Source organism: Sebastes fasciatus, chromosome 2 (assembly GCF_043250625.1).
Source record: "Sebastes fasciatus isolate fSebFas1 chromosome 2, fSebFas1.pri, whole genome shotgun sequence".
NCBI classification, from domain to species: Eukaryota; Metazoa; Chordata; class Actinopteri; order Perciformes; family Sebastidae; genus Sebastes; species Sebastes fasciatus.
Genome location: NC_133796.1, coordinates 15,805,482 through 15,833,041, shown reverse-complemented (window position 1 = coordinate 15,833,041; position 27,560 = coordinate 15,805,482). Strand labels below are relative to the sequence as shown.

The 27,560-nt window shown below is 42.3% G+C and overlaps 1 protein-coding gene across 1 annotated transcript in view; it reads left to right on the top strand.

Annotated features, from left to right (window-relative positions):
* The window catches only part of sema4bb (sema domain, immunoglobulin domain (Ig), transmembrane domain (TM) and short cytoplasmic domain, (semaphorin) 4Bb), a 53,023-nt gene extending 27,658 nt beyond the window's left edge, over positions 1–25,365 (top strand). The window contains exons 3-15 of the mRNA XM_074611506.1: positions 6,260–6,420; positions 7,305–7,367; positions 8,029–8,127; positions 11,884–11,995; positions 12,412–12,528; positions 12,844–13,001; positions 18,631–18,812; positions 19,249–19,399; positions 20,339–20,549; positions 20,758–20,873; positions 21,740–21,897; positions 22,275–22,366; positions 23,482–25,365. Of these exons, the coding sequence (XP_074467607.1) occupies positions 6,260–6,420; positions 7,305–7,367; positions 8,029–8,127; positions 11,884–11,995; positions 12,412–12,528; positions 12,844–13,001; positions 18,631–18,812; positions 19,249–19,399; positions 20,339–20,549; positions 20,758–20,873; positions 21,740–21,897; positions 22,275–22,366; positions 23,482–24,254 (2,393 nt within the window). The 3' untranslated portion in view covers positions 24,255–25,365. The remainder of the gene's footprint in view (positions 1–6,259; positions 6,421–7,304; positions 7,368–8,028; positions 8,128–11,883; positions 11,996–12,411; positions 12,529–12,843; positions 13,002–18,630; positions 18,813–19,248; positions 19,400–20,338; positions 20,550–20,757; positions 20,874–21,739; positions 21,898–22,274; positions 22,367–23,481) is intronic.
* Positions 25,366–27,560: the final 2,195 nt, after the last annotated feature.

Genomic DNA, 27,560 nt, shown 5'->3' with positions numbered 1-27,560 from the left:
ACTCGCTGTACATCAATTTGCGAGTTTACCCTTTTAAATGTAACCGAGTCCACTCATGTAGCCCCAGTGATTTCTTTGTTGACAGTTCAATAAAGACTGGGTAAACCATTCATGTGAAGATGGAAAGGAAATATGTGAAGTTTGCCCCAACCCAGTCATCAGAGGTCTCTGTCCTCTAACTGTGCAGACAAACAGTGTTTCTTTGCTGACTTGGCTGGCATACTACAGTATAGCTCTCGGTTGCCACCGACGATGAAATAACCATCACTTTGCCCAAATATCAGGAGGATCAGTGCTGCGATGACCTTGAAGCGACTTCTGTCGGCTTCTGTCAGGAGCTCCCGCGCCGCTATCAAGTCCATTGTCAAATCACGTCAAACGGAGAGCCTTGAAGCTGTGTGCTGTTGTGCAGCGTCGGCTTGCAGAGGGCAGAGATGGATAGTGTTTTTTTGGGATAAATGTGTGTCGTGCATGCAAGATAAGCAGAGCTCGGTGTGAGATTAATATCAGCTGTGTTACTCTCTCCTCCCCTTTGGGTTTTCTCTGCAAGCGAACCCTGTTGCCCCCTCGCCTTGTGACTTGGCTCATGATGCTTTAGTAAATCTGGGGCATGTTTACAGTCAGGGCTTTTAGGAGTGTCTTGGCAGGCGTATACCTAGCAAGCAGCCAATCAATCGCCCCACCCTTGGAGTACTATTAAACCTAGAAAAAATAGGTTGATCCTGCTCCGTTTTTTCTAAAATATGACGCCTGCCAAAGTGCTGCTATGTACTTTATTTCTCAGTGACGCTGTGTCTGCAAGCTGGCACCCTCTGATGATATCTTAGTTATCTCAATGGTGAGTAAGCACGCTGAACACTCTCAGCTGTAATGTGAATGAAGGGATTTAGAGGAAATCTTAATTGATGTCACTGTGCTATTTTGGAGGTCTGGTCTCTCAACACCGATAGAGTTATCCAGAATCTATTTTAATCTTTAAGTCAGACATGTGGGCCATTTTGGAGATATAAAAAGAAAGGATTTCATTAATGTGTCTGGAACAGGAAGTATTTTGATGATTCATAAGAATTTCCCATAAGAGCACTCACTTTATATCTACACCCTATAGGCACTTTATTTGTCTCAAAGTCTTTGTGCTTCTGTTAAAGGTATAGTACAACATTTTGGGAAATTCGCTTTTTCGTTTTCTGCTGAAAGTTAGACGAGAAAATTGATACCACTCATGTATGTTCTGTAAATGTGAAGCTACGGCCTGCAGCCAGTTAGCTTAGCTTAGCATAAGGACTGGAAACGGGGATTCAACTAGCCTTGCTCTAAAGGTGACCCAATTTGGGAACGAACACCTCTAAAGCTCCCAAATTAAGATGTTGCACTGGCCATTCGTGGCATGGCCGTTCAGAACAGGCCTATTGCTGCTTGCAGCGTTGCCGTTTGTGCCTGTTCGGAGTGTGTAGGCATTCGGAGCGGGCAGATTGCTTGGCCACAAGGAAGTGCTGCTTGCAGCAATGCCGAGAACCGCTTGGTGCTCGTTGACTCCAGAGAAGTGAAGAAGAGTTCGGTTGTAAAGTTAGTATATCCAGCATCTGCTGCGGACAACATGCTGCACAGTGTTAATATTGAACATGTTGCGTGTCCAAATTGCACCAAATTCAACATAGCACTCCACAGGGTCCCCAGCAATACACCCGCCAAGTGTGAAGTTGATCGGATAACTGGTTCTTGAGATATGCAAAGGATGTACAGACTGCTTTATAGTTAGATATCTAGTTAAGTGTAAAAATAACTATTTGTGGGGGCTATGTACTAGTCTATTTCTTGCTTTTTCAGGCTGTTATGCAAAAACATTGTGCATCTCCCAGCAGAGAAGCACCTATTTGAGTCAATACATGTTGCATTATCAGTAAGGCAGCTTGCATTAACACTAGCATCTGTAGGCAGGGGATATAATACGCTGTACATATGGAAGAAGATGTACGACTTTCCCTCATGTAGCTCTGTTTTAATTCAAGAAGTTTGTAGCTGTTCATCGTGTGTGCACAGATTTAGTCTGATTCTCTCACAAACATTTCTGTGATCACAGAGCAGTTGGTCTGAAATCCTCCGTGATGTGATTTGTTCCTGCCATCTTTTACCTCCATGATGAATGAATACAATGAAAACACCGCCACAATCCAATTTCACCTAATTAATTGCTGAGAGGTTATTATGTGCCAGTGGAGAAAAGACATTTCTTAAATGTTGCATGCAGACCCCGATCTTCCAGCTGGAAACTGTCCTCAAACAATGCATCCTTTGAGTTGTGCCACTGCACTCTAGTTTGGACCACTGGCCAATTACTTTTGCAGCTTGTAGGCTTTCATAACCGCAGAGAATTGAGGCAAATGTACACAGTTTGACTTCAAAGAACCTGTGCTATACTAACTAATTCAGCATGTTAACACCGGCAATAAAGCAGCCATATTGATGTAAGGTGTGATGTGATGAGCATTAGCAGAGGTTGAGGGCCCCGGCTTGGTGACAGCCAACTGATTAAACAGGCGGGTGATGAATGGACCTGGTGCCTGGCTGTGAAATGGCCCGCAGATGCCCGGCATTCTGCTGAAAGCATGTCAAAACACACAACTACGTCTACTGCATTAGAAAGCATGAAAAATCTACCAAAGAACCAAACCGCTGTCGATGAAAAAAGACGGAGAGAAAGCCTTGAGTTTCTGTTTGAAATCGCCGCTTGACACAACTGACGTTTGTTACGGGCTTGACCTTCTGCTCTTATCAAAAATCCATCTCAGAGTGCTTTGAGAATAACATTTTCATCCCTTGTCTACATGTTTCTTCATAGGTCAACATCTCAATCCGGTCTTCCTGGTTACCACAACTCCCACTCAGTACCCCGACCTCAATCTCCTCCCCACACACACACACACACACACACACACACACACACAACCTGCCGCTAAGTAGCCCCTGGACTGCTCTCTGAGTAAAAGTTTCATGAGTTTGCTCTCCTTTGCTCGTTATTCCATTGTCTGTCTGAGAGGATGTCACTGTGATTTATGTCAGAGAGTTTTAATATGCTTGGGGAAGGCTGTTTTTGGTTCCAGTGAATGGCCAAAACTCAGGGGAGCCGTGACAGTCAAGCTATGATATGTCCCCCTGTTGAGAGGAGGGATGGCACTCCTTTGTCTGCCATCGGCGGGGTCCACTGGGACGGACCATAGCTCTCTTTATAAGCATTTAGGACATTTTTAACAGTCTTAATCCCCCTTGAAATAAAACCAGCTTTCCCTTCTCCACATTGGAAAACTCAGTTTTCCTGTCCTCTATGACAATAGGAAGTCTATTTCACATTTTGTATCCCCTCCCTGGATTTTAATGACAGGCCCCTCTCTTCATTGACTCCAGATGTCACAACGTTTTAAACAGAATGAGGGCTGTTGATCTGAAAAGGGCCTAAGATTTGATTTTGGACAATATGGAGCCTGTGCAGCTGGCTTTAACTCCCATAAGGGGAAAGCGATCATCTGCCAAAAGGGCCTCGAGTTTCAGATGAACCATTTGTTTGCGAGCATATTGGAAAGTTTAAGTCGTGGGTTGTAAACATTTATTGCTGTTTACTGGCTCCATTTGCATTATGCACCACCTGGTGGGCTGGAGATAAACTTAGCGCCGGTGTCTTTTTCCTCCCTGTCAGAAGTGTCTAAATTTAAAAGCAGTTTGCTGGTTATACACGAGGGAAATGCTGTAAACGGTTTAACTGCAGCAAATATTAGTGTTGACGACTGCAGATACGAGCCAGTAATCTTATTTGGACAAGCAAATGGAGTCCGTGACCCCCAGCGTTTTGACTTGGGGAGCACATCGAGTGAGTTTAATATGTTTGGAATGTGAGGCGATAGATAAACATTTACAAAGATGGTCAAAAACTGCACAGGGTAAGAAGTATGTAAGCAATGGATGCACAAATATTTGATTGCACATATCCCGTGTCTTTGGTGACTTGTAGGAGATTGTTAGTCTTGTTGATAGATATCAAGTGATAACATCCACCCGTCCAGATCCAGCTGTAACTTCTCTAAGGATCACAATACTTGAAGGTCTTGAGTAAACCATCATCATGGCTTCCTGGACCCTTTGCTGGCTCTTATATTGGTTAGAAGTTATCACACAGCAAGTCAAACTGAAAAGTGGCCAATTGTCAGAGCCATAGCCTGTTACAAAAATCATTGAAACTCCACTTTCACAGTGGAAAGCAGTAAAAAAAGAAAAAGCTGCTGCTGATGCCTCTGTCTGTAGAGGATCCTGGCTTGCTGAGTGAAATGCTATAAAAGGAGCAATGTGTACATTGAATCTCCACTTCATCACAATAACTATTTGAGGCTGCAGGGAAGGGAGCGACGTGGGAAAAAGTAACTCATTTGACTCGTGGCCCGCTGCTGAAGAGATCCATGTGAAGAGGGTTGGCGAGCAGCAGAATGAAGGAGATTTAGATTGGTGTTGAGTGGAATAGCTGCCAGCGCAGAGCAGAGCAAAGAGAGAGAGAGAGAGACGGCCAGCACAGGAAAGTGTGGACGTGGCTCGCTGGCGTACATGTGACACGTTCTCATGGAGCTACAGTAGCTGCTGGCTGCCGACAGAGAGGACAGGAGTGAGGGGTGTAGAAATTATGCTCAGTGAGAGTTTCCCCCTTCGTATCATGAATTGATTTGACTGAGGCTCACCGTTATGTGTTGGATGTAATGTGATGTCTGTCCACTTGTTCTTGTTTCTTGCTAGATATGTGTCTCTCGGTGAGGCCTTGACGGAAATTCACAGATTTCCTTGGAGGACTAGAAGTAGTAAAACATCAGTTCAGATGGTGTTACCTCTCCGATCGTACAGTTGTGTTTGGTCAACGCGTTGGATTAGGGTAGTTTTTGCCTGGATTCAACATAAACCTCAACTTTAGCACATGGCTTATCTGTTATGTTTTCACCGGCGTTGGTTTGTTGGTTTGTCCGTTTGGAGGATTACTCCAAATGTCCGCAATGGATTTGAATGACATTTTTTGGAGGGGTTGGTTGTGACACAATGAACAATCCATTCGATTTTGGTGGCGATCCAGATCATGATCTTGCTTCGGGATTTTCTTTTAATAATTCCGGTTAGCCTGTGCATTAACACCACAGGCTTTAGGACATGCGCAGTGTAACTGATGACGCTTTCATGACGCATCACCCTGCATCTTTCCTTCTGCCTACAGAGGGACAGAGAGAGAGTGGGGGGTGGAGGAGGAAGGGTGGGACACCTGTAGAATTGGTGTTTTTTCATAATAAACTCAGTGAAATTACAGTTGAGTTCGACCAAAGCACACTTTGTGATTGTTGGAAAGAGTAACGACGACGGTTTAGGTGAGTTTTACTTTGTTTCTGTCCAGTTTGAATGAAGTGTTTTACGATGCTCCGCTACGTAGAGCTGATCCCAACATAAAACAAAAATACATGTGGATGATGGCGCAAGCTGCACGGAGAGGGGGGGCAATCGTACTCGGGCAGCTTGGCGGAGGTCTGCGCTCTCCGAGTGCCATTGTAGTTCATTAATATATTTATTTTTTTATTATATAATGTATGCAATACTATGGTGATCATGTGATTGCCCCCCATGGGTTGTTGATACCATATAGGTGAGGCCACATCTGCTTTGTCTGTTTGTTTTTAAGCCCTGACGAAAACCTACAATAAAGGTTTTCTAATATATTTCCTTCCTCGTTGCCACTTGTTTTAGTATTTTGGAGTGCCTGGATTGCCTTCCTTGGACTCAAGAATAAACTGATTAGATTTTGGTGGTCAAAGGTCACTGTGACCTCACAAAACACATTTTTGGATATTCATATGGTAATTATGACAATTTCACACATATGTCTAAAAGGATAAAATGATGTAAGGACATTTTGCACAGACATGAATGCAAACCACAGCTGCCGCAAGGCGGTGTTTTTTTTCTGATAATGAGATGAAATTTCGCAACCCTTTTGAAACCCACAAACACTCCTCAACATGCATTTTAAATCCCAGCACTGTGATATGGAAATCACTGATTGTTTTTCTCCCCGCAGAAGGCAAAAACAGCTTATTATTTAGAGCGTTGTAATTGGGGACCTATTTATGTGTGTTTTCTTGTACTTCCAGAATCAGGATATGTTCTGTACCAGTCAGTTCCTCTCTGTTCTGTCCTGCTATGTGATGATAATCTCCAGCGTGTGTTTTTTCCTGCTGTTTCCCAGATGCGAAGGAAAGGTCAGCCAAGAGATTCTCTGTGGACGGCGTCTTCAATTACACCTCGCTGTTGCTCAGCCAGGAGGACGACATGCTGTACGTCGGAGCCAGGGAGGCGCTGTTCGCCCTCAGCCTCTCGGACATCAGCAAGGCCAAGCTGCAGAAGAACGTGAGTATGTCACCAAGTGGATTATCAGAGGCAATATGTCGTGTTTTGCATCATAAGAGGTATTTTTATTATTATTTCCATACCACACAGCTGTTCTTTGGGTAACACTTTACCCAAAGAACAGCTTTCATGGTAATTAGGTGATAATTAGCAAGTAACCTATTTGAAATTTCTTTGGAATTGCTGCCAAATTAACCCAATATTTACCTCAAAATGTATCAACAAATTACTTTATTATAAACATGATTTAATAATTATATGCTATAATAGCATATAATCGTTGAAATAGGGCCCTTAGGCTTGAGAAGCGGCTGTGCGCTGCTCTTCATCGGAGGTGGAAAACCAAAACTAATAGAAAGACACTTCTGATCAGGCACAAATCTCACCATTGTGTGACTTATTGTCTACACAAATGTAACCTGGTAGCTATTGTAATGATTCAGGGAGATTTTTAAGAAATTTCAAATACATTATTTGCTAATTATTATCTATTTATCAGCAGACATGGATATAAAGCACATCAATTAACTTTGTATTCTTTTCCTGGAAATGTATTAAATAAATTACAGCTATTTATTACTGCTTATTGGGAAATTGCGGAATATAATTAATGAATAATGTTTATAATAGATATAAAATAAATAAAAGTCCAGAGTCATGTCCCAAGTCAAGACAGCCAAACAAAGTATTTTTTTTTATAAATTTTGAGGTAAATATTGGGGTAATTTGGCAGTAATTCTAAAGAAATTTCAAATAGGTTACTTGCTAATTACCATGAAATTAGCAGACCTGTAAAATGACATTCAGAGAAACAGTCCTCAGTAGAATCAGCATGGTTCCCTGAATTTGAAATGACTTATTCAGGGTTTCTTTTTCATCTTCAGCTGACGTGGGGCACTCCTGCTGGAAAAAGAGAGGAATGCAGCTTCAAAGGCAAAAACTTAGAGGTGAGAGGCATCTTCTACTGCTCCAGCAAAAAAAAACGCCAAATAATGAAAACACCTCAGGAAGATAGTTGTATAATGACGATATCGAGAGCATGGATTTTCTTGCACAGGGGTGTTTGTTCTGTACTTGCAGTCTTCTCTGAATCCTTTCACTGGCATGTCGTGAGAAGATAAAATGAGCATTGAGTTGTGTTTTGACAAACCTTTCCACCAGTTACAAATAGATTCATCAAGTGTGCACGCTCGCCAGGGAATCGCTCTTTTCTGTCTGCACTGCTTCTTTCTCCCTTTCAGTCTGTTACCTTGTTGTCATGCCAGCTGTTGTATCCCTAGGCGACAAACCTTGGTAATCTTTATACTGCAATGTACAACTCTGGTCTGTGTATTACAGAAAGCCCACCAGGCGACTGCTGTGTGTGATGCTGGGAGGTTTTCCCAACAGCGTTTGAGGGAAAAGGGAACATTTTATTTCTATCCAGTTTCACAGTTTTTGAAGTATTTGTGGGGGTTTTTTTTTGCTTTGAAAGATTTACTCATGATTAGGAGCTCCAGTATTTCAGGCACAGGTTTTAAGGAGCTCTCAAGAAAAAACACACTGAGTTGTAAGAATATCTTGTGGATTCATGGACCTCACACTCTCTCCATTTGTTCCCCCATCCAGACTGATTGCTTCAATTACATCAAAATCCTCCTGCGGCTGAATAGCACTCATCTCTATGTGTGTGGCACCTATGCTTTCAGTCCTATTTGCGCCTACATAGTAAGTAATGACCTCTCAATCTACCCATTGTTCACTTCCAAGGGTTGATTATTCTCCTGTCATCTGTCTTTTTATTTCTCTCCACTTCTCTCACTAGCACAGCTTTGAGTTTAGATCTTTTTTTTTGGGATGGGGGGGTGTTCTGGAGGAATGAAGCTCTTTTATCCACCATGTCAGTATTGGATCTGCTGTTATCCAAGCGTAACCAAATGCTGCTGAGGCACTTTAGCCAGACAAGTCAGCGGGGGGTACACAAGCTGTGTGGTTTCCAGCGAGAGGGAAGAAGCAGGAGATCTGTTTGTCTAGCGGAGGAGTAAATCTGGATTGATGGTAACCGGCAGCAAGATGGCATTGATTTCAGTGATAGGGGGCCAATCGAGCTTAGCGATAGCTCGGCTCTTAAAGTGGCAACAGATAACTTTTCAACTTTTCCCCCCCTTAGTGCTTCCAATAGGTATCATTGTTGATGCCGCTGTCGCAAAGACAACCTCAGATAACATTTCTTCTGTCCGTTGATTTTCACATGAACAAGAAGACCGATCTACTTGTTCTTATATCGTTAACGACATGATGACCGCCAGCAGCCTGGCTACGGTCCAAAGCAGGAAACAACCGTAAGAATCCCAATTTGATCTAGAAACCCTCATCTCAGTGCCATGTTAAAGGCAGAGTAAAACACTCTGTAGTATTAATAAGTAGGCGAGTTACTTACAAAGAACAGTTTTCATCACTCTCTCTCTTTGCCTCCTCCGTCAACGGGGCTCTTTTGCAGTCGTGTCTAGAAGGTAACCCACAAATTGCACGACCTCTCCTAATCTTAACTATTCAACATCAATGCCTAAATTTAACAATCTCACGAGAGATTTGCAATTTGTGTCTTACCTTCTATACATTACCCTCTAGAGTTTCTTAACATTACTCCGGTTGCTGCTATCTCCACTACCTTCCGGATAGCTACTGTAAGCTATTTTGTTAAGTTGCCTCTTAGCAAAATGCTCTCTGGTAAGCAGGGATGTAGTGTACATGTCTAGGGCTTTTATTGTGAAAGGTCAGAACGGAAGGAGTGTAGCTGTAATGCCGATGACAATGTGGGAGGGATTAAAGGGTTTACCGTCTTGGTTCGGACTACGAAGCCTCTGTGTTATTATTTTATTACCTACATAAGTATAAACGCAACTCAAGGTTGTGTCTAGAAGGTGACTTGCAAATTGCAAAACTCTCACGAGACTGTTAAGGTTAGGCATTGACCATAAATGGTTGAGGTTAGGTAGTTCATCAGGCAGTGAATTGATGACAAGTTTTCCCAATTTGTGGATTACTTTCTAGACACGACCCAACTCAAATGTTATCCTTACCTTATCCTTTGTGCCGTAAATCGAGCCTTCCTTTTCCCGGGAGATCGCGAGCTGGTGGCAGACAGAATTGCATAGTGAAAGTGAGGTTTATAGGGAACCAATCTAAACGCTGATGGTGTCCTTATTCTAGAGCCATTACATTGTGCAATCAACATTTACTTCATGATGATAAGTTAAAGCAAAAAAACTCTGTGTAGTGCCACCTTAGAGCGGGGCTTTAAACTCCCCTTTGACGTCAGAGTGAAAGAAAAACACGGGACGTCTCCGGCCGTAGATCACTTGGCAGGACTTTAGGCCCTGAACCGGGATTCCAAGCAGCTCTGATCCCGGCTGGTCTGCGTGAACACTCGTCATGTTGACAGAGTCCAGAGCTGTGTGTGAGTGTGAGTGTGTGTGTCACCCAGTGCAGCCAGACGCTCTCCGAGATGCATAATATTAACATTAATAAATGTTTTATTTTTATAGCTCTTCTCAGAACAGTCTCAGGGGGTTTAACGAGCAGAGTAACAGGACACTGAAGCCAGGAAGATCCACTAAACAATCTGATGACAGACATGGATTAAAACAAGCCCGCAGTATAATAACAACTCATAAAGATGAAGCATGGGAAGATCTTCTAGGCAATGTACGCACTGCCCTGTTTGATTTGATTAAATGGAACAAGTTGTTGCTATTACTGCAAATTGCCCACATGCATTTTTTTTTAATGTGTCTATCATAATGCAATACTCACGTTCCCATATGTACAATGAGTGCGTTATTGCTCAATGTAATTGTTCCTGCTCTCTGGCTGCAAAGAGATCCCTTCTATATTCTGTGCAAAGCCACATTGATATTAGCTGAAGCTAATATGAGTCAGACAAATCCTATATCTCTCAAAGTTATGGTGTTTTTTTGTATCAAATCCTTACTGTCCCAATGTACGTATAGGGATGAAAAAAAGTTAATGGTAACACTTCCTTTTACAGGTCTGCAAATTTCATGGTAATTAGTTGATAAATATTTCATTTTGAGGTAGATATTAGGGTAATTTGGCAGTAATCCCAAAGAAATTTCAAATAGGTTACTTGCTAATTATCACCATGAAATCTGCGGACATGTAAAATGAAGTGTTACCAAGTTAATCTATCCTTTAAACCTAAGACCTATGACCCATAATAATGGATCCTATACTTTAAAGTTAAAAGTGATTGGTCGATCAGTCAAACAAAAGAAAATAAATAGCAACGATTCTGATCAAAACAAAAATATCAAACATTTGCCAGTTCCAGCTTCTCAAATGCCAGAATTTGCTCCTTTTCTCTATTTCATGTAATCGTAAATTATCTTTGGGGTTTGGACTGTTGGTCGGACAAAACAAGTATTTTGAAGACGTCACCCACACTTGCCATAATGCATCATGACGTCTTTCATTAGACCCTCCCTGCCCGTTAAATGCCAACATGTTTCCAACTCCCTGCCCACTGTTTGCACGAGATTATAGAAGTGATGTCATCTTTTGTCAGACTTGTCAAAGCTCCTCTAGAGCCAAAGAACACATCATACCACTGTTTTCAGAGGCTGAATATTGACTTGCATACTTACTGTATATCTGCCTGGCAAATACACTTGAACAAACAATATTATATGTATATTAATCAGCCTCAGGCACCTAGAATCAACGTTTTCTTCAAGAATTCAAAGTAACCCGCGGCAAGTAATTGAAATACAAATGGTCCTTTCGTGGGTGAAGTATTTCTTTAATACTTCACTGCTTGTCTCACTCAGCCCAAAGTCTAATTGTTCCCACTTATGACATAAATCTTTAAATACAGGTCACAAATGTATAATTTCCTGGTCTTTTTTTTAAGGCTCAGTAATTTCCGGAAACAGCTGGACGCTGTCGTTTTTAGCGAGCATTACAGTACTTAAGACAGGAGTAAAGATTGGATTTCGGGGACTATTTTGAGCAAGGGATTAATACACATTAGCAAGCATGAATGCTGGGTTGACTCACAATAGACTACAGTAGTTGTGTTCATAGTAATAGCAAACAGTGAAGCTCAGTGATGTGTTTTTGAACAGCAGCTCTATGCCATAAGAGAATTTCTTCCTTTAAATATCTGTTCAACAAGTCTAGTGGGTTTAGAAGTATTTCATGATAATGAACCAGCCTTAGATCTGCTATAAGTTTACATTTTCTCACAGTGAAAATAATATAGTTGCATCCTAAAGCCTTGGCTTATTCACCAGACGGAGCTACTGTATATTCAAAGTGACCAAACTCCCTAAAAGTCAGTGCGCTCTTTATACTGTAATGAAGAAGTGGAGAGCTCGAGGTCGCTGAGCTCACTTTTTACTGTAAGTAGAATTTAATTGGACTGAGCCTGAGGGACATTTGCTGTTTGTGTCTTGTCTCCAGAACACGTCAACGTTCACACTGGAGAGAGATGAAGTGGGCGAGGTCGTGATGGAAGATGGGCGCAGTCGCTGCCCCTTTAATCCAGAGTACAAATCCACTGCCATCATTGTTGGTATGTAGTAATACACTCATTTTGTCTCTCCTCATGTCACTTTTAACATTTGGCATGCAAAGAACAATGTATTATTATGAGCTGTATACGATGCTACTTTGATCCAGTAATGAGTCATGATGCGCCTGCTAATGTTTGTTTGTCTGCACCGGTCCTCCTGATAAATAGCCAGACACCAACAGACACCGTTTGTGTTCTTTAACAAGCAATCAGTGAATAATTGAGCTGGATATGAGAGGAAGAAATGATTTGTCTAATCCCTCACTCTCATTCCCCTCTAAACTATTACTGACTTCATCTGTTGCAGTTAAGAAAGCCCCCAGCGCACCATTTCTTTGTAATTTATTATGTTTAATTAATTGCAAATCAAGTTCTTAATTTAAAATCTTGCAATCTTTTCCTTTGTTTTCGTCCAGATGGTGAATTGTACACGGGTACTGTCAGCAACTTCCAAGGGAACGAGCCAGTCATCTACAAGAGTTTGGGTCAGGGAACTGCTCTGAAGACAGAAAACTCTTTAAAATGGCTGCAAGGTAAACTCCCATCAGACGGCAGACTGTTCTTTTCCCCCTCTACTCATCTTCCATTATGTACCCAACAGAGCAGATAAGCTCTAAAAAGTCGAACTATCATTAGCGAGGCGCAGTCGCTAATGCATGCAGACTGAGAGCAAAGACGAGCTCTCTTAGATTGCGGGAGCACAGCCCTATCAGTCGACGCACATGCACTTCAAAAACAACTCTCCTGTGTGACTTCTTTCCAAATTTACGACGATTCAAAAGTGATGAAATAATAGTTTACTTGCGTAGATGATATAACATGTCTCTAATCACGTTTGTGTTTTTCAGATCCAGTCTTTGTCGGGTCGGCTTACATCGAAGAGAGTCAGCCAGTAGGCAACCCCGTGGGAGACGACGACAAGATCTACTTCTTCTTCAGCGAGGCGGGGAAAGAATTCGACTTCTTTGACAACACCATTGTGTCGAGGATCGCTCGCGTGTGTAAGGTAAGACACCTGACGGTTGGGGTGAGGTCATTACATAAGATGTCCATGCGTAAATAAGAGGCACAGCGGGGCCTCAAGATTCCTCTCCTTAATCCTCATACAATTACCTCAAAACAAGGCGGGTCGCTCCCATGTCGAAGCACGTTGGGTTACATTTGACTGTACTGGAAATATGTCACTTTTCTGTTTGACTGTGCAAACATGTTTTCAACAGATTTGGTTTCCCCTTGCCTGAATCATCCTCTCCTCCTCACCACGCTGCCCTCCCTTCCTTTTCCTCCGCAATGTCATCTCCCCTCTCCTTCCATCTCCCTCACAATGTCAGCTGCACTCGTCCATCCCTCCAGCTCTTTGCCTTTCTCCGCCAGCGCTTTGAGCTTTGCAGGCATTATTAGTATTCAAGGGTGCTTCGCAGCAATATGAAATGCTTTTTCCACTCTACGATATGGCCTGTTTTTTTTGTTGCAGGCAAAGCATGCAAACTGTAGCAACTGCAGAATTCACTCGCATCATTTAAACTGCTGACGTCATTCCCTTCCTCCTCCTCCTCCTCCTCCTCCTCCTCCTCCTCCTCCTCCTCCTCTTTCTTGAGAGTTTAGTTTGGTCGATCACCCTGAATAATCAACGACAGACTTTATCCCTTTTCAACTGTCATCGGATCAATTAAACGGCTGCCTGATATACATGCACTCAGCATCCCTCCCTGACTGATGCCTCTTGTTCATGGAGGCAGTAATGTGAGTAATCGTGGGGACAGCATGTAATCTTAAGTGACAGCTTAATGACTTAGTCCTGCTAGGCTCTGGCAGTCGGTGCTGCGACACCTCTCGCAGCCGGCGGAGCACCTCCTGGGTTCTATATATGGAAATCATCGGCAGAAAGGCCCCCAGACTGTGGCAACTTGCTGCAGACGAACTGTGCAATAGAGACAGAAGAATGGCTTTCTCTGCTCTATAAAGCGCCTTTATTTCTCTGGAATGCAGCAGCCCTGTTTTTCCTGACTGACATCTTTTCAGATGCTGTTCTGTGGCAGCAGTACAGTAGTGATGCAGGTGATTTATTCCCCCAATTTACTGGGGAGCATTAACAAAGCAATGTATTGAGATGATGCATTGAAACTCCACCCACCTGACCAGTCATTTTGTGCAAATTTCGTTCACGTTCCACGACACCACTCATGTGTTGCCCCTCTTTCTTTTTTGTGAGTAAGCAACTGATGCAGGCTGGTTTCATAAAGACTCTGACGACGGCTTGGATCTAATTAAAGACGTCTGCATTCATCTGTTACACAAAGCTGTCTAGGTTTTGACTATCTTAAGTTGGACTTCCAAGTCTTAATTCTGGGCAACTTAAGACTAACAAAAAAAACAACAGGCGCCACCATGGAAATCATCGTTACCATGGAAACATGGCTCTTAGTTCAGATATAGCCTGTGGGTAGGGTGACTAACTTAATAAGTCAGTCTTTATTTTTATGAAACTTGCGTTAGTCTAGACAAAGTCTGACAGTGTGGGCCGCCCTTCAGACAAAATTGAGACAACTGTACTCCACCCCCATCCCAGAACTACAGTTCCCATAATGCTTTGGGGGATGTTAACAGGAAGTATAATGTCGCCATGGATTCAGTAATTGTGGGCTACAACTTGAGCCCTAAAGAGCTTTGTCATTGTGCAAACATAACGAAATTACCCTCAAATGGTCCATTGAATTAAAAAAAGACTACACACACATATATATATATATATATATATATATATATATATATATATATATATATATATACAAGGAATAAATAAGGCACGAATGAGATAAAAGATTGGTAATAGAAATCAGCAATAAAAAGTGCAGAATCATGAGCAACATAGATATAAAAATATAAGCATTATGAGTATAATAAAATAATACTAAAATCCAATTAACAAGTCTGAAAACATCATCAGCAACAACAAAAGTCCAGTAAGAGTGCAGTGTGCAGCACATAAGTCTAGCCCTGTGTTTATACGCTTAAATTTGTTCACATTTTGGCAAATTGGTACCATTAAAAGTATGCCGAATTAACTATCAGTAGTTTCTGTTTGCGATTTGCTCATGTATTTACAGAAAACTAGTTCTGTGGTTATAAGAGGCATCTTTTTATGATTTATAAGGAGATTTATGGACGTCTTATGTGTGATGGACATCAGAGATAATGACATCCTCGGAAAGTGTAAGTCGCACTGAATCTAAAAATATGTGTATCGTATCTGTGTATTTACATTTGACTGAGTTATGACTCAGAGAAGGAGACGCAAATTGCTGCAATCAGGCTCTAAGGGTTTTAAAGTACCATAATTGCCTCCATGAGCTGCTTGGCACTGCTGATGTTGTTGGTGTGCGGGCCAAACTACAACAACTAACTTCCTGTTGTTCTCAGAACACCGGCATGCACCTGTCCACCTCTCATAGCGCCTCTCGCCCCCCCCCGGTAACAAAACGAAACTGGCCTACAAGATAGAATATCTTTGAGAAACCAGCCACTCAGCTGCTGCAGGCTAACATCCCCCCTACCTATTACCATATTCAACTTTTTTTCTTTTTCTCAGAATAGTGTCTCACATCTGAACACACTCGCTGTGTGCTTCAGAGAGCAGAAAGTGCTGAACTCAGATTAGAGTTAGGTAACAGCGAGGTATGAAGACCCCTCCCTGTTGGCGGGTTCAGTATAACAACACTCTGCAGACTGACAGAAAGCATGCTCTCCCTTTTCCCTCAAGGCCAAGGCCAAATATGATTTCATTTTGATATCTGAAATATGTCGAATGTGTTGGTTCATCTTGCCAAACCTTTTAGAGGACGTGATTCTCATAAGATAAGATAAAATCAAAGCCTTTTCAGTTTTTTCATGCCGGTCTAACTACTGTTTAACTTGGGTTTGCCAAGTAATTCTGCTTCCGAAGTTGTTTTTTCTCCCCCCCCTTTTCCTATCTGTCCCCCTCCCTTCTTCCACTCCCTCTTTCTTTTGTTTATTCAGGTGTGCACACTGAGGGACTGTGGAAAGCAGGCAGATTATGAACACTTTGTGGCACCGTTTTCTTTTTACTTCTTGTTCAGGTTGACAAACGGGAGGAATCTGAAATGTGAAGTTCGGATAAAATGTGAGAGAGCGGTGCAATACAGTACAAAAGAGAGAGTATATTTTCGAGGGTGTCGATGCGATTGAGAGTACAAGTTGCGTAGCGGAGCGCAGCAACAACGGCAGCGGCGGACAGCTGAGAGAGCAGGAATGTGGTCTCCTCATTATGTGGACAGGCTACTACCACGGCCTAGTAATTGGCTCCCAGGCCGTGCATCTGTCCCACGAGGTTTCACCTCACCGTTGAGCAACATGATTGTTTGTGTGTAACAGCACACAGAGGAGGAAATGGGGATAGTTCTAGTTTTGCATTTTGTTATCTCCTCAAGGGTGATTCACTCCTCGTGCTGTTATATAGGAGTCGTTCAGGGTTTTTCGAGGCCGTGCTGACGGGATAGTTTTGGATCTGAGGGAGGAAAACTGTCTTGAGATTGGGCGAGACCACTTGTTTTGGTTGTGCTCTTCCTCCTCCACCTCCTCCTCCTTCTGCTCCTCCCGTGTTTTCCAGCTTGCTCGCTGTATTTGGGAGGAGTTTCTTTTTGGTGTTTGTTTACAAGCTCTTTGATAATCCCAGCAAAGTTGGCTGATAACTATTTATGTGTGTGTTCAGCGACCGCTCAAAAGGAGTGAATGCCTCATCTGTGGAGAAATGAACAGCTGAAGCCGATTTCAAAGCTGTAATTAATAACTAACCATTGTTTATTTTCCATTTCACCATCTCCTCTCCTTCAAAGGAGCAACCCATATTTTAGTGCGAAGGCATCTTTTATGTGAGCTTTTGTTCTCCACGTTTTATTGTCAAAATAGCCTTTGTAGTTTAGTATAAATGCACCACAGGAAAGGATTTAAATACTTGCAATTGCATTCGGACATTAAAATCCTGGTTGGTAGTGATATTTGTCCAGTTTCTTAAAAAAGGGTCACTAAGTAACCACTTTCAGATTCCCCTATTTGACCTCAACAGCACCCTCTGAAGCAAAGAGGAGGGTTTGCAGCTGCAGGTCTTTTCTAACCTCTCTAACAGCTAGTAAATTGGAGCATATTTAAAGTCCCCCTCTGCTTATTGTTACTTGGACGTTTGAGCTTCACCGTGCATAATGATGTATGAGCAGAGGTTGACACTAGAAGTGTTTTTAAAATCCATCTGCTGAAGGACAGTTTCTCTGAGTTTAACGCGTGTGCATACACAACTTGAAGCCTCCGATGCACACTGAGAGTGGAAGCATAGAGACATCTTGTGTCCAGCAGTTAAGCTTTTGAAATTAAAGACTATTTGCATATTTATCGAGACTCATGTTTTTGTAGTTTATTATTATTAACAAGTGCTCCACAGACAGACTCAGGAAATCCTTTGTCCCCCGAGCCATCAAACTGTACAACACCTCTCTAGGGAGGGGGGGGACAAAGGAGGACAGTCTGCAGGACAGATAATAATGCACACAGTGCACTTTAGACTAAGCTACTGGAGTTACCCTGCACTATAATCACTTTTTAACAGTCTCTTCTGCACTTTATTCACTTTTTGAATAGTCCTGTATCACAGCTGTTACCCTGCACTATATTCAGTTTTAACAGTTTTCTTCATCTCCTTGTATTTTTATATCTGGTATATTTTTTTGTACTTTGTACTTTGCACTTCTAACTTTTTTACTGCCTTTTTACTAACATGTTTTTGCACTATGGAACTGTGATGCTGGAAACTTGAATTTCCCTCGGGATCAATAAAGTTACTATCTATCTATCTATTATTAGTAGAGCATTTTAAATGACTTAAAGGTACAGTGTGTAGGATTTGGTGGCATCTAGTGGTGTGGTTGCAGTCTTGGAAAGGGAGAAGTGAGCAGTCTTTCCAAGACTGCGGTAACGTGAGCCGTCGAGTGCAAAACCATGGTAACACCATTCTCATCGCTCAGAGGCCATCTATACCATATTAACACTACTTTAGGAGCAACGGAAGTCAGACGGTGGCTGGCAGTACCACGGTTTTGCACTCTGCGGCTCACGTTACCGCAGTTTCACAAGCGTGTCGAAGAACTACGGTGGCCTTCAGGTAGCAAAAAAACGTGAAAGGCTCTTTCTAGAGCCAGTGTTTGGTTTGTCCGTTCTGGGTTACTGTAGAAACATGGAGGAGCAACATGGCGGACTCCTTGAAGAGGACCCGCTCCCTATGTAGATATATGAAGGGTTCCTTCTAAGCTAATGAAAAAACAACAATTCTTAGTTTCAGCTGGTTATACACTAATGAAAACATTCCATTTCTGTTAATAGATCCCCTGAAATGTGACACACTGTTCCTTTAAAACATGTCTGGAGGGGATCTTTAAGTTAATATACAGCCCAGGGTCATGTCTGCTCTAATGACACTGAGCTGCAACAGTTGCGTCTGGTCTAATTCCTTCACCCTGTTTTGGGTCCATTCTTTGGGTCCATTCTTTTTGGATAACTGTAAACAGGGTGTTAATAATAAATGATGCTTGACTGAAAATGTTTCTTTAACATACTTGAACTGTTTGCAGGGTGATAAAGGCGGCGAGCGGGTGCTGCAGAAGAAATGGACGACCTTCCTGAAGGCCCAGCTCCTGTGTTCCCTCCCTGACGACGGCTTCCCCTTCAACATCATCCAGGACATGTTTGTCCTGAAGCCCATGGGAGACAGCTGGGAGAGCACCGTCTTCTACGGCGTCTTCACCTCCCAGTGGTAAGAAACAAATGGAGGGGTTTGTTCTGATAACGGTGACACACAGGCACTTTGATGAATGTGATTTATGGCGCTGTCACAGATTTTGTTTATGCACAAACACACAGACTTGAATAGACACAGCTCACACACACCATCTTGAGACTGTTTTTATTTTATTATCCGCTCTTGGCAAGTTTCCTTTTTCTTACTTGGCTTCGCTGAATTTAGAGCAGCTGTAGTGAGCTTAAACACTAACACAAGCTCGTCCAACCCCAATGTCTAATTAATGTATCAACAAAATAAAGGTTTTAATATGTAAATCATTCAAGCGCCCACTCTACAACTGTTCTCCAGTCAGAAGTTGCTGCTCCAGTTTCCTGAAATGACTGCTGCAGAAAGGACGAATTGGGTAAAAAAAATGGTAACATGCATTAATTTTTTAATGTGTTCACAGGTATAAAGGAGCATCGGGCAGCTCAGCGGTGTGCGCTTTCACCATGGCGCAGGTGGAAAGAGCCTTCAGCGGGCGCTACCGAGAGGTCAACCGGGAGACACAGCAGTGGTACACCTACAACCACCCAGTGCCAGAACCACGGCCCGGGGCGGTGAGTGCTGCAGGAAATAGCCTGCGACAAACAGTCCAACCTCTGCATCTGCTTATTCAACATGCATCAATCTCCATTCAGTCTGTCACATAACAGATAGGAAATAACAGCAATGTTATTTTTTTTACCATCACGTCTATTTTGTTATCATACTTACAAACATAATATATATATTACAGTTCTCTAGTTGTAACTGTAGACTGAATTTTTGGGGACCGTTCAACAAGTGAGCTTGATGTAAAGCAGATGTTCTCCTTTTATTTTCCATAAGTACTGTCTTGCTGATGTTCTGCTTAACTCTTCATAAGTCCCTGGAGCAAAATGAAAAGCTTAAAACTATTTAGATATTGACTTTAAAAAAAAAACATGGTTAAAAATAGAGGTGAAATGATTAATTGATAAATCGTTTAGTTGTCAACTATTTAATTAATCGCCAACTATTTTGATAATAGATTTGATAATATTAATGGGGAAAAAAAGTTAAAATACTCTGATTACAGCTTCTTAAATGTGAATATTTCCTGGTTTCTTTACTCCTCTATGACAGTAAACTGAATATCTTTGAGTTGTGGACAAAACAAGACATTTGTGGACATCATCTTGGGCTTTGGGAAACACTGATCAACATTTTTCACAATTTTCTGACATTTTATAGACCAAACAACTAATCGATTAATCGAGAAAATAATCAACAGATTCATCGATAATGAAAATAATCGCTAGTTGCAGGCCTAGTTAAAAACATGTATATCAGCCAGGTCTGCTATTGTACATAATAACCATTGTATTGTCTTTGTTTTCAATGTTATCTCACCTCAAACTTAATGCACTTCATAAGTAAAGGCAGCTACATACAGGTCAATACAATACCCCGTCTCATTGTTATCTTTACTTGAATAAGCAGAGATTCATTTTTCATTTCTAATTTACTCCCCGCAGTGTGTGACCAACCACGCCAGGCAAATGGGTATCCAGTCGTCCTTGCACATGCCTGATAAAGTGCTCAACTTTGTCAAGGACCATTTCCTGATGGACAGCGTGATCCGCAGCGCTCCCCTGCTGCTGAAGCGCAGCGTGCGCTACACGCAGATCGCCGTGCACAAGATCCAAGGCATGGAGAGGGCCTACGACGTGCTCTTCATCGGAACAGGTACGGCTCATTACACATCAGCAGCTCGTCGTTTGTTATTTTGTGGGTCGTTCCGTAAATCTTCAAAAGGAAAAAGTATACTCCCACTGTTTTCAAACATAACCTGCGCTTTTGTGACTTTAAAAACAGTCAAAGTTGCTTCCATCCCCCACAAACTGTCCCCTACCTTCAGTATAAGTCACTTCCACTCATCCCCCGTGTCTTCCAGATGATGGAAAGCTCCATAAGGCCATCAACGCCAACGATAAGATGCACATCATAGAGGAGATGGTTCTGTTTCCGGAGCCTCAGCCTGTGCAGCACATCGAACTTGATCCTCAGAGGGTAAATCACGACTCTTTCATCTTAATTCACACCTATAATCACTATTGTCATGCTGGTTTGTGTCAGTTTATATTTAATGTTATGTTTACAGTTTTCATACTCAAATTCATTTTCAAGTCATAAAAATGTGGAGGAGCTAGATTTACTGGAGCTGGCGACAGACATTTTCTTACCACAGGGGCCGCTCCATTGAGTTTTCCTGTAAGTTATGGCACCGTCTGGAACCGAGTTTCTGATCCTCTCTGGCATTTTCCCCGGAGCTAAATTTCATTACCTGTCTCTCTTTATTACATAATGGCCTCTTCCAGGGGCCCAAGCAGCCAAACAGCAATCTTATCGCAGATTATGTAATTCTAATAAAGTCCAAGATGCTTTTTGTGAGTATATTCTTAGCTCCAAATAGGGATATGAAAGACAGACATAATCCACATGATGTCTATCTAATATACTGCTAGATTAGATGGCCTAAATATAGAGTGCACTTTTGGGAACACATGGTTGCGCTGTACATCAGTATCAACGTCACAGTCATCGTGAAATTGCATTTCTGGATAACAGTACTTCTACACAATGATTCTGAAAAGTGATAAAATGGAAAAGATAAAAAAAAATGCCGTGTACCAAACACTTTGTTGCCCATGTGTTTTTGACCACAATCAAAGCACTTGGCTGGCATCAAGTAAGAGACCAGCTGGCCAGAGTTAGTACTTTGTTTAGGTTATATTCTTCTGTTTGTCTTCAGTAATTGTTTCAGCGTGGTTTCCCTCTCTGAAGTCAGAAATAGGTAACCAAAAGCAGAAGTTCTGTTCGGCCCTTTTAACCTTTTTGATGACTCACACGTTAGTTTGTTTCCTTCTCTTCTGCAGGGTCTGTTGTTTGTGTCGTCCAACTCTGGGCTGGTGGAGGTTCCTGTGGCCAACTGCTCTAACTACCTGAGCTGCGGAGAGTGTGTGTTGTCCAGAGACCCGTACTGCGCCTGGACCGGGCGGCTGTGTCGAGACGTCAGGATGGCCCCACCTGACAGGTGAGAGATCACACACAGCCACAGTTTTCTAAACGATTCACTTTTAATGTATTCATCTGCCTTAGCTCACAGGCTTTATTTGTCCATTAAGACACGTTTTATAAATAGATTTTTTACGTTCTTTAATAGACTTGATATAAATGTGTTTCTGCTGTGTTAGATGTGACCATGCACCCAAACAAACTCATAAAATGAGCAGTCATGTGCTTGAACAAGCAGCCTTTAAAAACAGATTGTTCTGTTAGTCATCCCGATGAACTCACAGGTGTTACAATGACAGACCTTGAGTGAGTCAAATGAGTGCATCTGTACAAGGTTCCTCTCATTACAGCCGCCATCCCTCACCCTGTTGTTTTGTTCGGTATGTTTTGTCTCAGTCACTGGCAGCAGGATGTGGAGGAGGCAGATACATCAGCGATTTGTAACAGGACGTTTCCCAGCGCCAGAGCTGCAAGACCAGCAGCTTCTCGTGAGTGTGTCCTCTCTTTGTATAGTGGTCTGTTATTAAAGTGTTCTCATCTGACGGAGGCCACAACAACATGCACATATAGGAGTCAGAGAGGAATCGATCACATGTTGTTGTTGATTTGTATGACAGCGGGTTAAACCGAGCAGTTCTGTGTCTTAAGAATTCATGTAAATTATAGTTTGAATTCTAAATTGTACAATATGCAGTGATATAGTAACTGTAAATATGACTAATAATGACTTATCAAACAAATCTTTAAATGACTTGCTTTCTTGGCAAGAGTTACATTAGATGATCCATATAAATCTCATATGTGTGACCCATAATGGGTCCGTTAAATATGAAGCTACAGCCATGATACAGTTGGCTTATTATAGTTCAGAGGTTAAAAACAATCTACTCACCAGCACCTCTACCACCCCATAAAACCTCAACTTTGTGTATTTTACACTTAAGTTTTAATACATCTTAAACAAACAAAATAAGACATTTTAATTTGTGAGCTATAGAGGTGCTGGTAGACGGATTGTGTTACCTCTGGACAGAGCAAGTCTAGCTGTTTCCGCCCCGTTTCCAGTCTTTTTTATAAGCTAAGCTAACGGACTCCTGGCTCTAGCTTCAAATTAACAGACAGATGTGAGAGTGGTATCAACCTTCTAAAAATTACTTTAAAAGACGGTTCCGTTATTATTATTTTTTTTTTAGGATTTTACATCATTCTGTAGCTTCCCGGTGGTGTTCCTTATGTATTCAAATCCGAACATTAAAATTCATCAAAATGCTATTTTCCCAGACCCTTCTAAAACCTTTTCCCCACGTGACCAGAAGTAGTTTTCTGCATGATGATGCTACTATATATACAGTGTATATACATCCTACATAGTCAGTGTATCAACGTTACATACAGCTACTTAGATGGCGGTCGGCGTGCTCCCAGTTTGGAGAAGCAGACAAGAGTACCGGCACGGACACCAAGTATAGCCAAAATATTCTAAATATAGCTTACACTTAAACTGATATTGATTTTTTTTGGTGGCTAAATTATATTTTTCTTCTTGTTGAATCTTGAATCATGTTTTGAAGCAACATTGTTGTTGATTTGTTTCTATATATAGGTGGCACCCAATGCCAGCTCATTACAATCCCAGTCAACACATTCAGAGTCCTGCCCTGCAAACTGCGGTCCAACCTGGCCCAGAGGAGGTGGCATTACAGCGACAGCGCCAGCCAGTTCCTCTACGCTACCCCAGAGGGAAACCTGGTAGTGGTGGCGCAGGCCGACAGGACGGAGACCTACGAGTGCTGGTCAGAAGAGGAGGGCTTCCGCCAGCTGTTGGCCAACTACTGTGTGAGGGCGGAGCCCCGCCTGGAGAGCACCACTCTGATCGGTCACTCGCGCACGCCGCACATTGAGCGAGAGGAGACCATCATCCTGCCCGGCGAGTCTCGCTCTGAGCAAATCCACACCAAGACATACTGGAACGAACTGATTGTGGTGTGCGCCCTGCTGGCGTTCTCCCTCGTGGTGTTCTCCTTGTTCGTCATCTACAGGAACAGAGATCACATGAAGTCCATGCTGAAGCAGGGCGAGTGCCCCAACATGCAGCAGAAGAAGCCAAGGATTGTGGGAAAGCCCGCCGAGAGCTTGCCCCTGAACGGTAACACCATCCCCGTTTCCACCTCTGATCACAAGGGCTACCAAACGTTAAATGACAACTACATCTGCAGCACGCCCACGCACGAGTCCTCGCCAGACAACAGCAAGAGCTTCTCCGAGTCCTCCGACAGGCGGCCGCTTAACGTGAAAGAGAGCCACGTGGAATACTCCCCGACCTGCCCTCGGCCCAGAGTGAGGCTGGGCTCGGAGATCAAAGACTCTATCGTATGAGAGCGCAGTATTCGCTGAAAAGATGCCACCCTGTATCTCCGTGATGGATACAGGCCACCGAGCAAAGGAGAGGAGACCCTGACATCCCTCGACATCACAGCACCTCTTTTATTTTAGTCATCTTTTGTTCTGTGATCAGTGCGGAGGTCATTTTGTTTAATCATTTCCACTCCGAAGCCAGAGGTTGGTCTGGTTTGCTGCATAAAGCGGGAAGAGGACGCAGCACAACACTTTGGATCAACCACCATGGCAGCTGCTCAGAGTAACACAGCCTTTGTTTGAGCGCTTCTCATGGCCACTAATGTGTGTGTGAGTGTAGGGCTGGGCAATATGAGGAAGAAAAAAATACCACAGAAGACCTTCTTCCTATATCAATATTTATCATAGTATATCTTTAGGTATGCAACAGTAAAATGTCTAGTTCATGTCCATTACATGATATAATAAAAACAATAAATTATGAATATTGACAGGTTTCCCAGCCCTATTTGAGCATGTGTAACCCTCCACATGCTCTGCAGAAGACACTTCTGTTATTATGCACACTAGAACCAAGCTACAGCTACATGGTGACCAAGAGTTCAGGTTTAGGAGAATATAACACATGTATTATTGCATATTCATTATGATCCGCACATTATGGAAGCAAAGTCAAAAGCACATTTGTTCCCTTTTGCTGAATAGATGTCGTGACTGTATGAGGATAAAGATGATGAAAGACGAGGCAGACTGGGAGACGCGCTGTTGGAACAACAATGAAAAGGACCGCGACTGAAAGAAAGACGATCAAAAAAATGTGATCATAAATTATGATGCCCCAGGGCCTAAATACTGACATTTACCTCTTGAATGTATGTTGTTGTTCAAAGGTTTCATTCACACATCACGAGAATTTAGGGAAGCCGTTGCTCTACACCTCTACTCATCTGAGACAGCGCCATGATGGGCTCATAAAAATCGACGGAGACACAGATGACCCTGTGGCGAAAGAGTCAACGGACATTGCAAGCACAGAGAGCCAAGGAAAAAAAAAAAGGGGACGTCCACACCTCTACCATCTTCAGGGCTGCACCGAAATCATCGTGTGCACTGTGCCAAAAAAAAACAACAACTCGATTGTCTTATCTAAATGCAATAGTGCCATTCTGTCATGACCACTCCCATGCTTTGCATCGATCACTGTCGAAGAGCACATGGTGACGGAACTAGAGGTGGGTTTCACAAGAAGTAAAAATGGCACTAATAATAATAATAATAAACAAATGTGAAGTGCAAAGTTGGGAAAAGACTGTTAGCTCATAAACGACTGTGTTGGGCGAAATAATTGACTTTAATGTCAAATCTGAACTGGGGCCAAAGGATACGGCGTGGAGATTGTTACCTTATGCGGAAACTTGTCTTGTGTTCGACAGGAGAGAAAATATTCCAGCTACCCTTAAAGGAGTTATCTGCCTTCTTAGTATACACTGAAACATAACAGGTACAACCAGTTTGAGACTATTGAACAGAACAACCAATAATAACTGTCACTGTAGTGGAGAGATGTCATGTTATCTTGTCCAGACTGCAGCTGCACTATGTAGTGATGCAGTTGCACAGAGCGCTGTATTAGCTCAATATATTAGGTTACATTTCTCACATTTCCCCCCACACTCAGTCAGATGTCATTGCGACGTTAATGTGAAAGCACAAGTAATCAGGGTCTTGAATACGTAGAGGTTTGCACATGTCAGTAAAATCGGCTCGTACTCTTAAGAAACGCAACTACTGAGAGACGGACGGCGCGGCTGCTGAGGAAAATGATTCTTAGAAATCAGTTATTACAGGGACCAGTGCAGCCATTACGAACACACGTGCACCCACATTGCTTAGACTTTTGAGACTTAACAAGCAGAATTTCCCAAAGATGTAGGAAGCCGATGGTGTTGTGTAAATCTGAGTGAGAAACATTTACCATAGGGACGATATGGCACCATATGTCTTAGAATACATCACCAGTTCACTGTATTGATCAAGTAAGCCTACAGTATATTCCAGTATCATACAGATCAAACATTTTGCTATTTCCAACACTGAGCAGATGACGAAGTGCTATGTAACTGCTACAAGTCGACAGAGTAAGTGCACAGCGGCGGCGTACTGCGCAACAGTGGTCAGTGTTTCCTTTTTTCTTTAGTTTTTGTTGTGTATATAGAGTATCTGTGCTTAATATTGTGTGTTTTTCAAGGGACCTTGTGCAAGATGTGTTGTAGAGATAGTCTTGAAACTAGAGAGTGAACACTGCTGATATTTTGTTTTCATAGTGCTTTACTGCCTACTTCAGTGTACATTTCAAACTTGCACAGAATACTGCGCATTTCTTTCTCACCGTGCTGTTAGTTCAGCACCTGGGCTGGTTTTTATCAAGCATGTCAAAGCAGGAGGGGGATCTGTTTTTATCCTTGTGCCAAACTGAATTAGAGGGGTAGGTGGATATTGTAGGAAATACGCTTAGTCACTTTCTTGCCGAGAGCTAAGTGAGATGACCGATACCACTCTCATGTCTGCACGTTAAATATGAAGCTAAACTTTAGAGATACTGATAGGAGGCAGATTGTGTTACCTTTGGACAGAAGCAGACCATAGACTGTATATAAGAAGTAGTCACCATGACGCTCACGTGGGTGGAGCCAAATACAACTGAACGCTGAATAAAACATTTTTAGGAGACCAAAAAGGTTATAAATAACTTTCATGTACTCAAAACTGTAAACGGTTTAAAGTTCTAAGACGAAAACTCGCCCTAGAGCCCAAAAGCATACCCTGCTTTATGGTCTATTTGACTCTAAATGGGACCATAATTTACTAAATTAACATCGTGCTGTGTTGAAGAAGACTTGAAACTAGCGATTGAGACCATAAACTTGTGTTTACAATGTTTCCTGAGGTAATAAATCAAGTGAGAAGGAGGCTCATTTTCTCATAGACTTCTATACAATCAGACTTCTTTTTGCAACCAGAGGAATCGCACCCTGCCGATCTTCTCATCTAACTCCTGGCAAGAAAACAAATAAGTGTATTTCCCAAAAGGTCTGCCTTTTCCTTTAATCTTGTTTGCTAAGATTAACCAAATAAACAAGAGTATAACATTTGCTAACGGATGCATAATAAGAACGAATCAGACTCTAAAAGCCTTGTTTGCCACCGCTGCTGAGACAGATTTTCTAAACCGTAAAATGTCTCTCTGGGAGGCTGAAAACCCTGCTTTCAGATGCTTGGTGGATAACCTCACAACATGTTTTCAAAATGCCTTTTAGATGTCAAGTT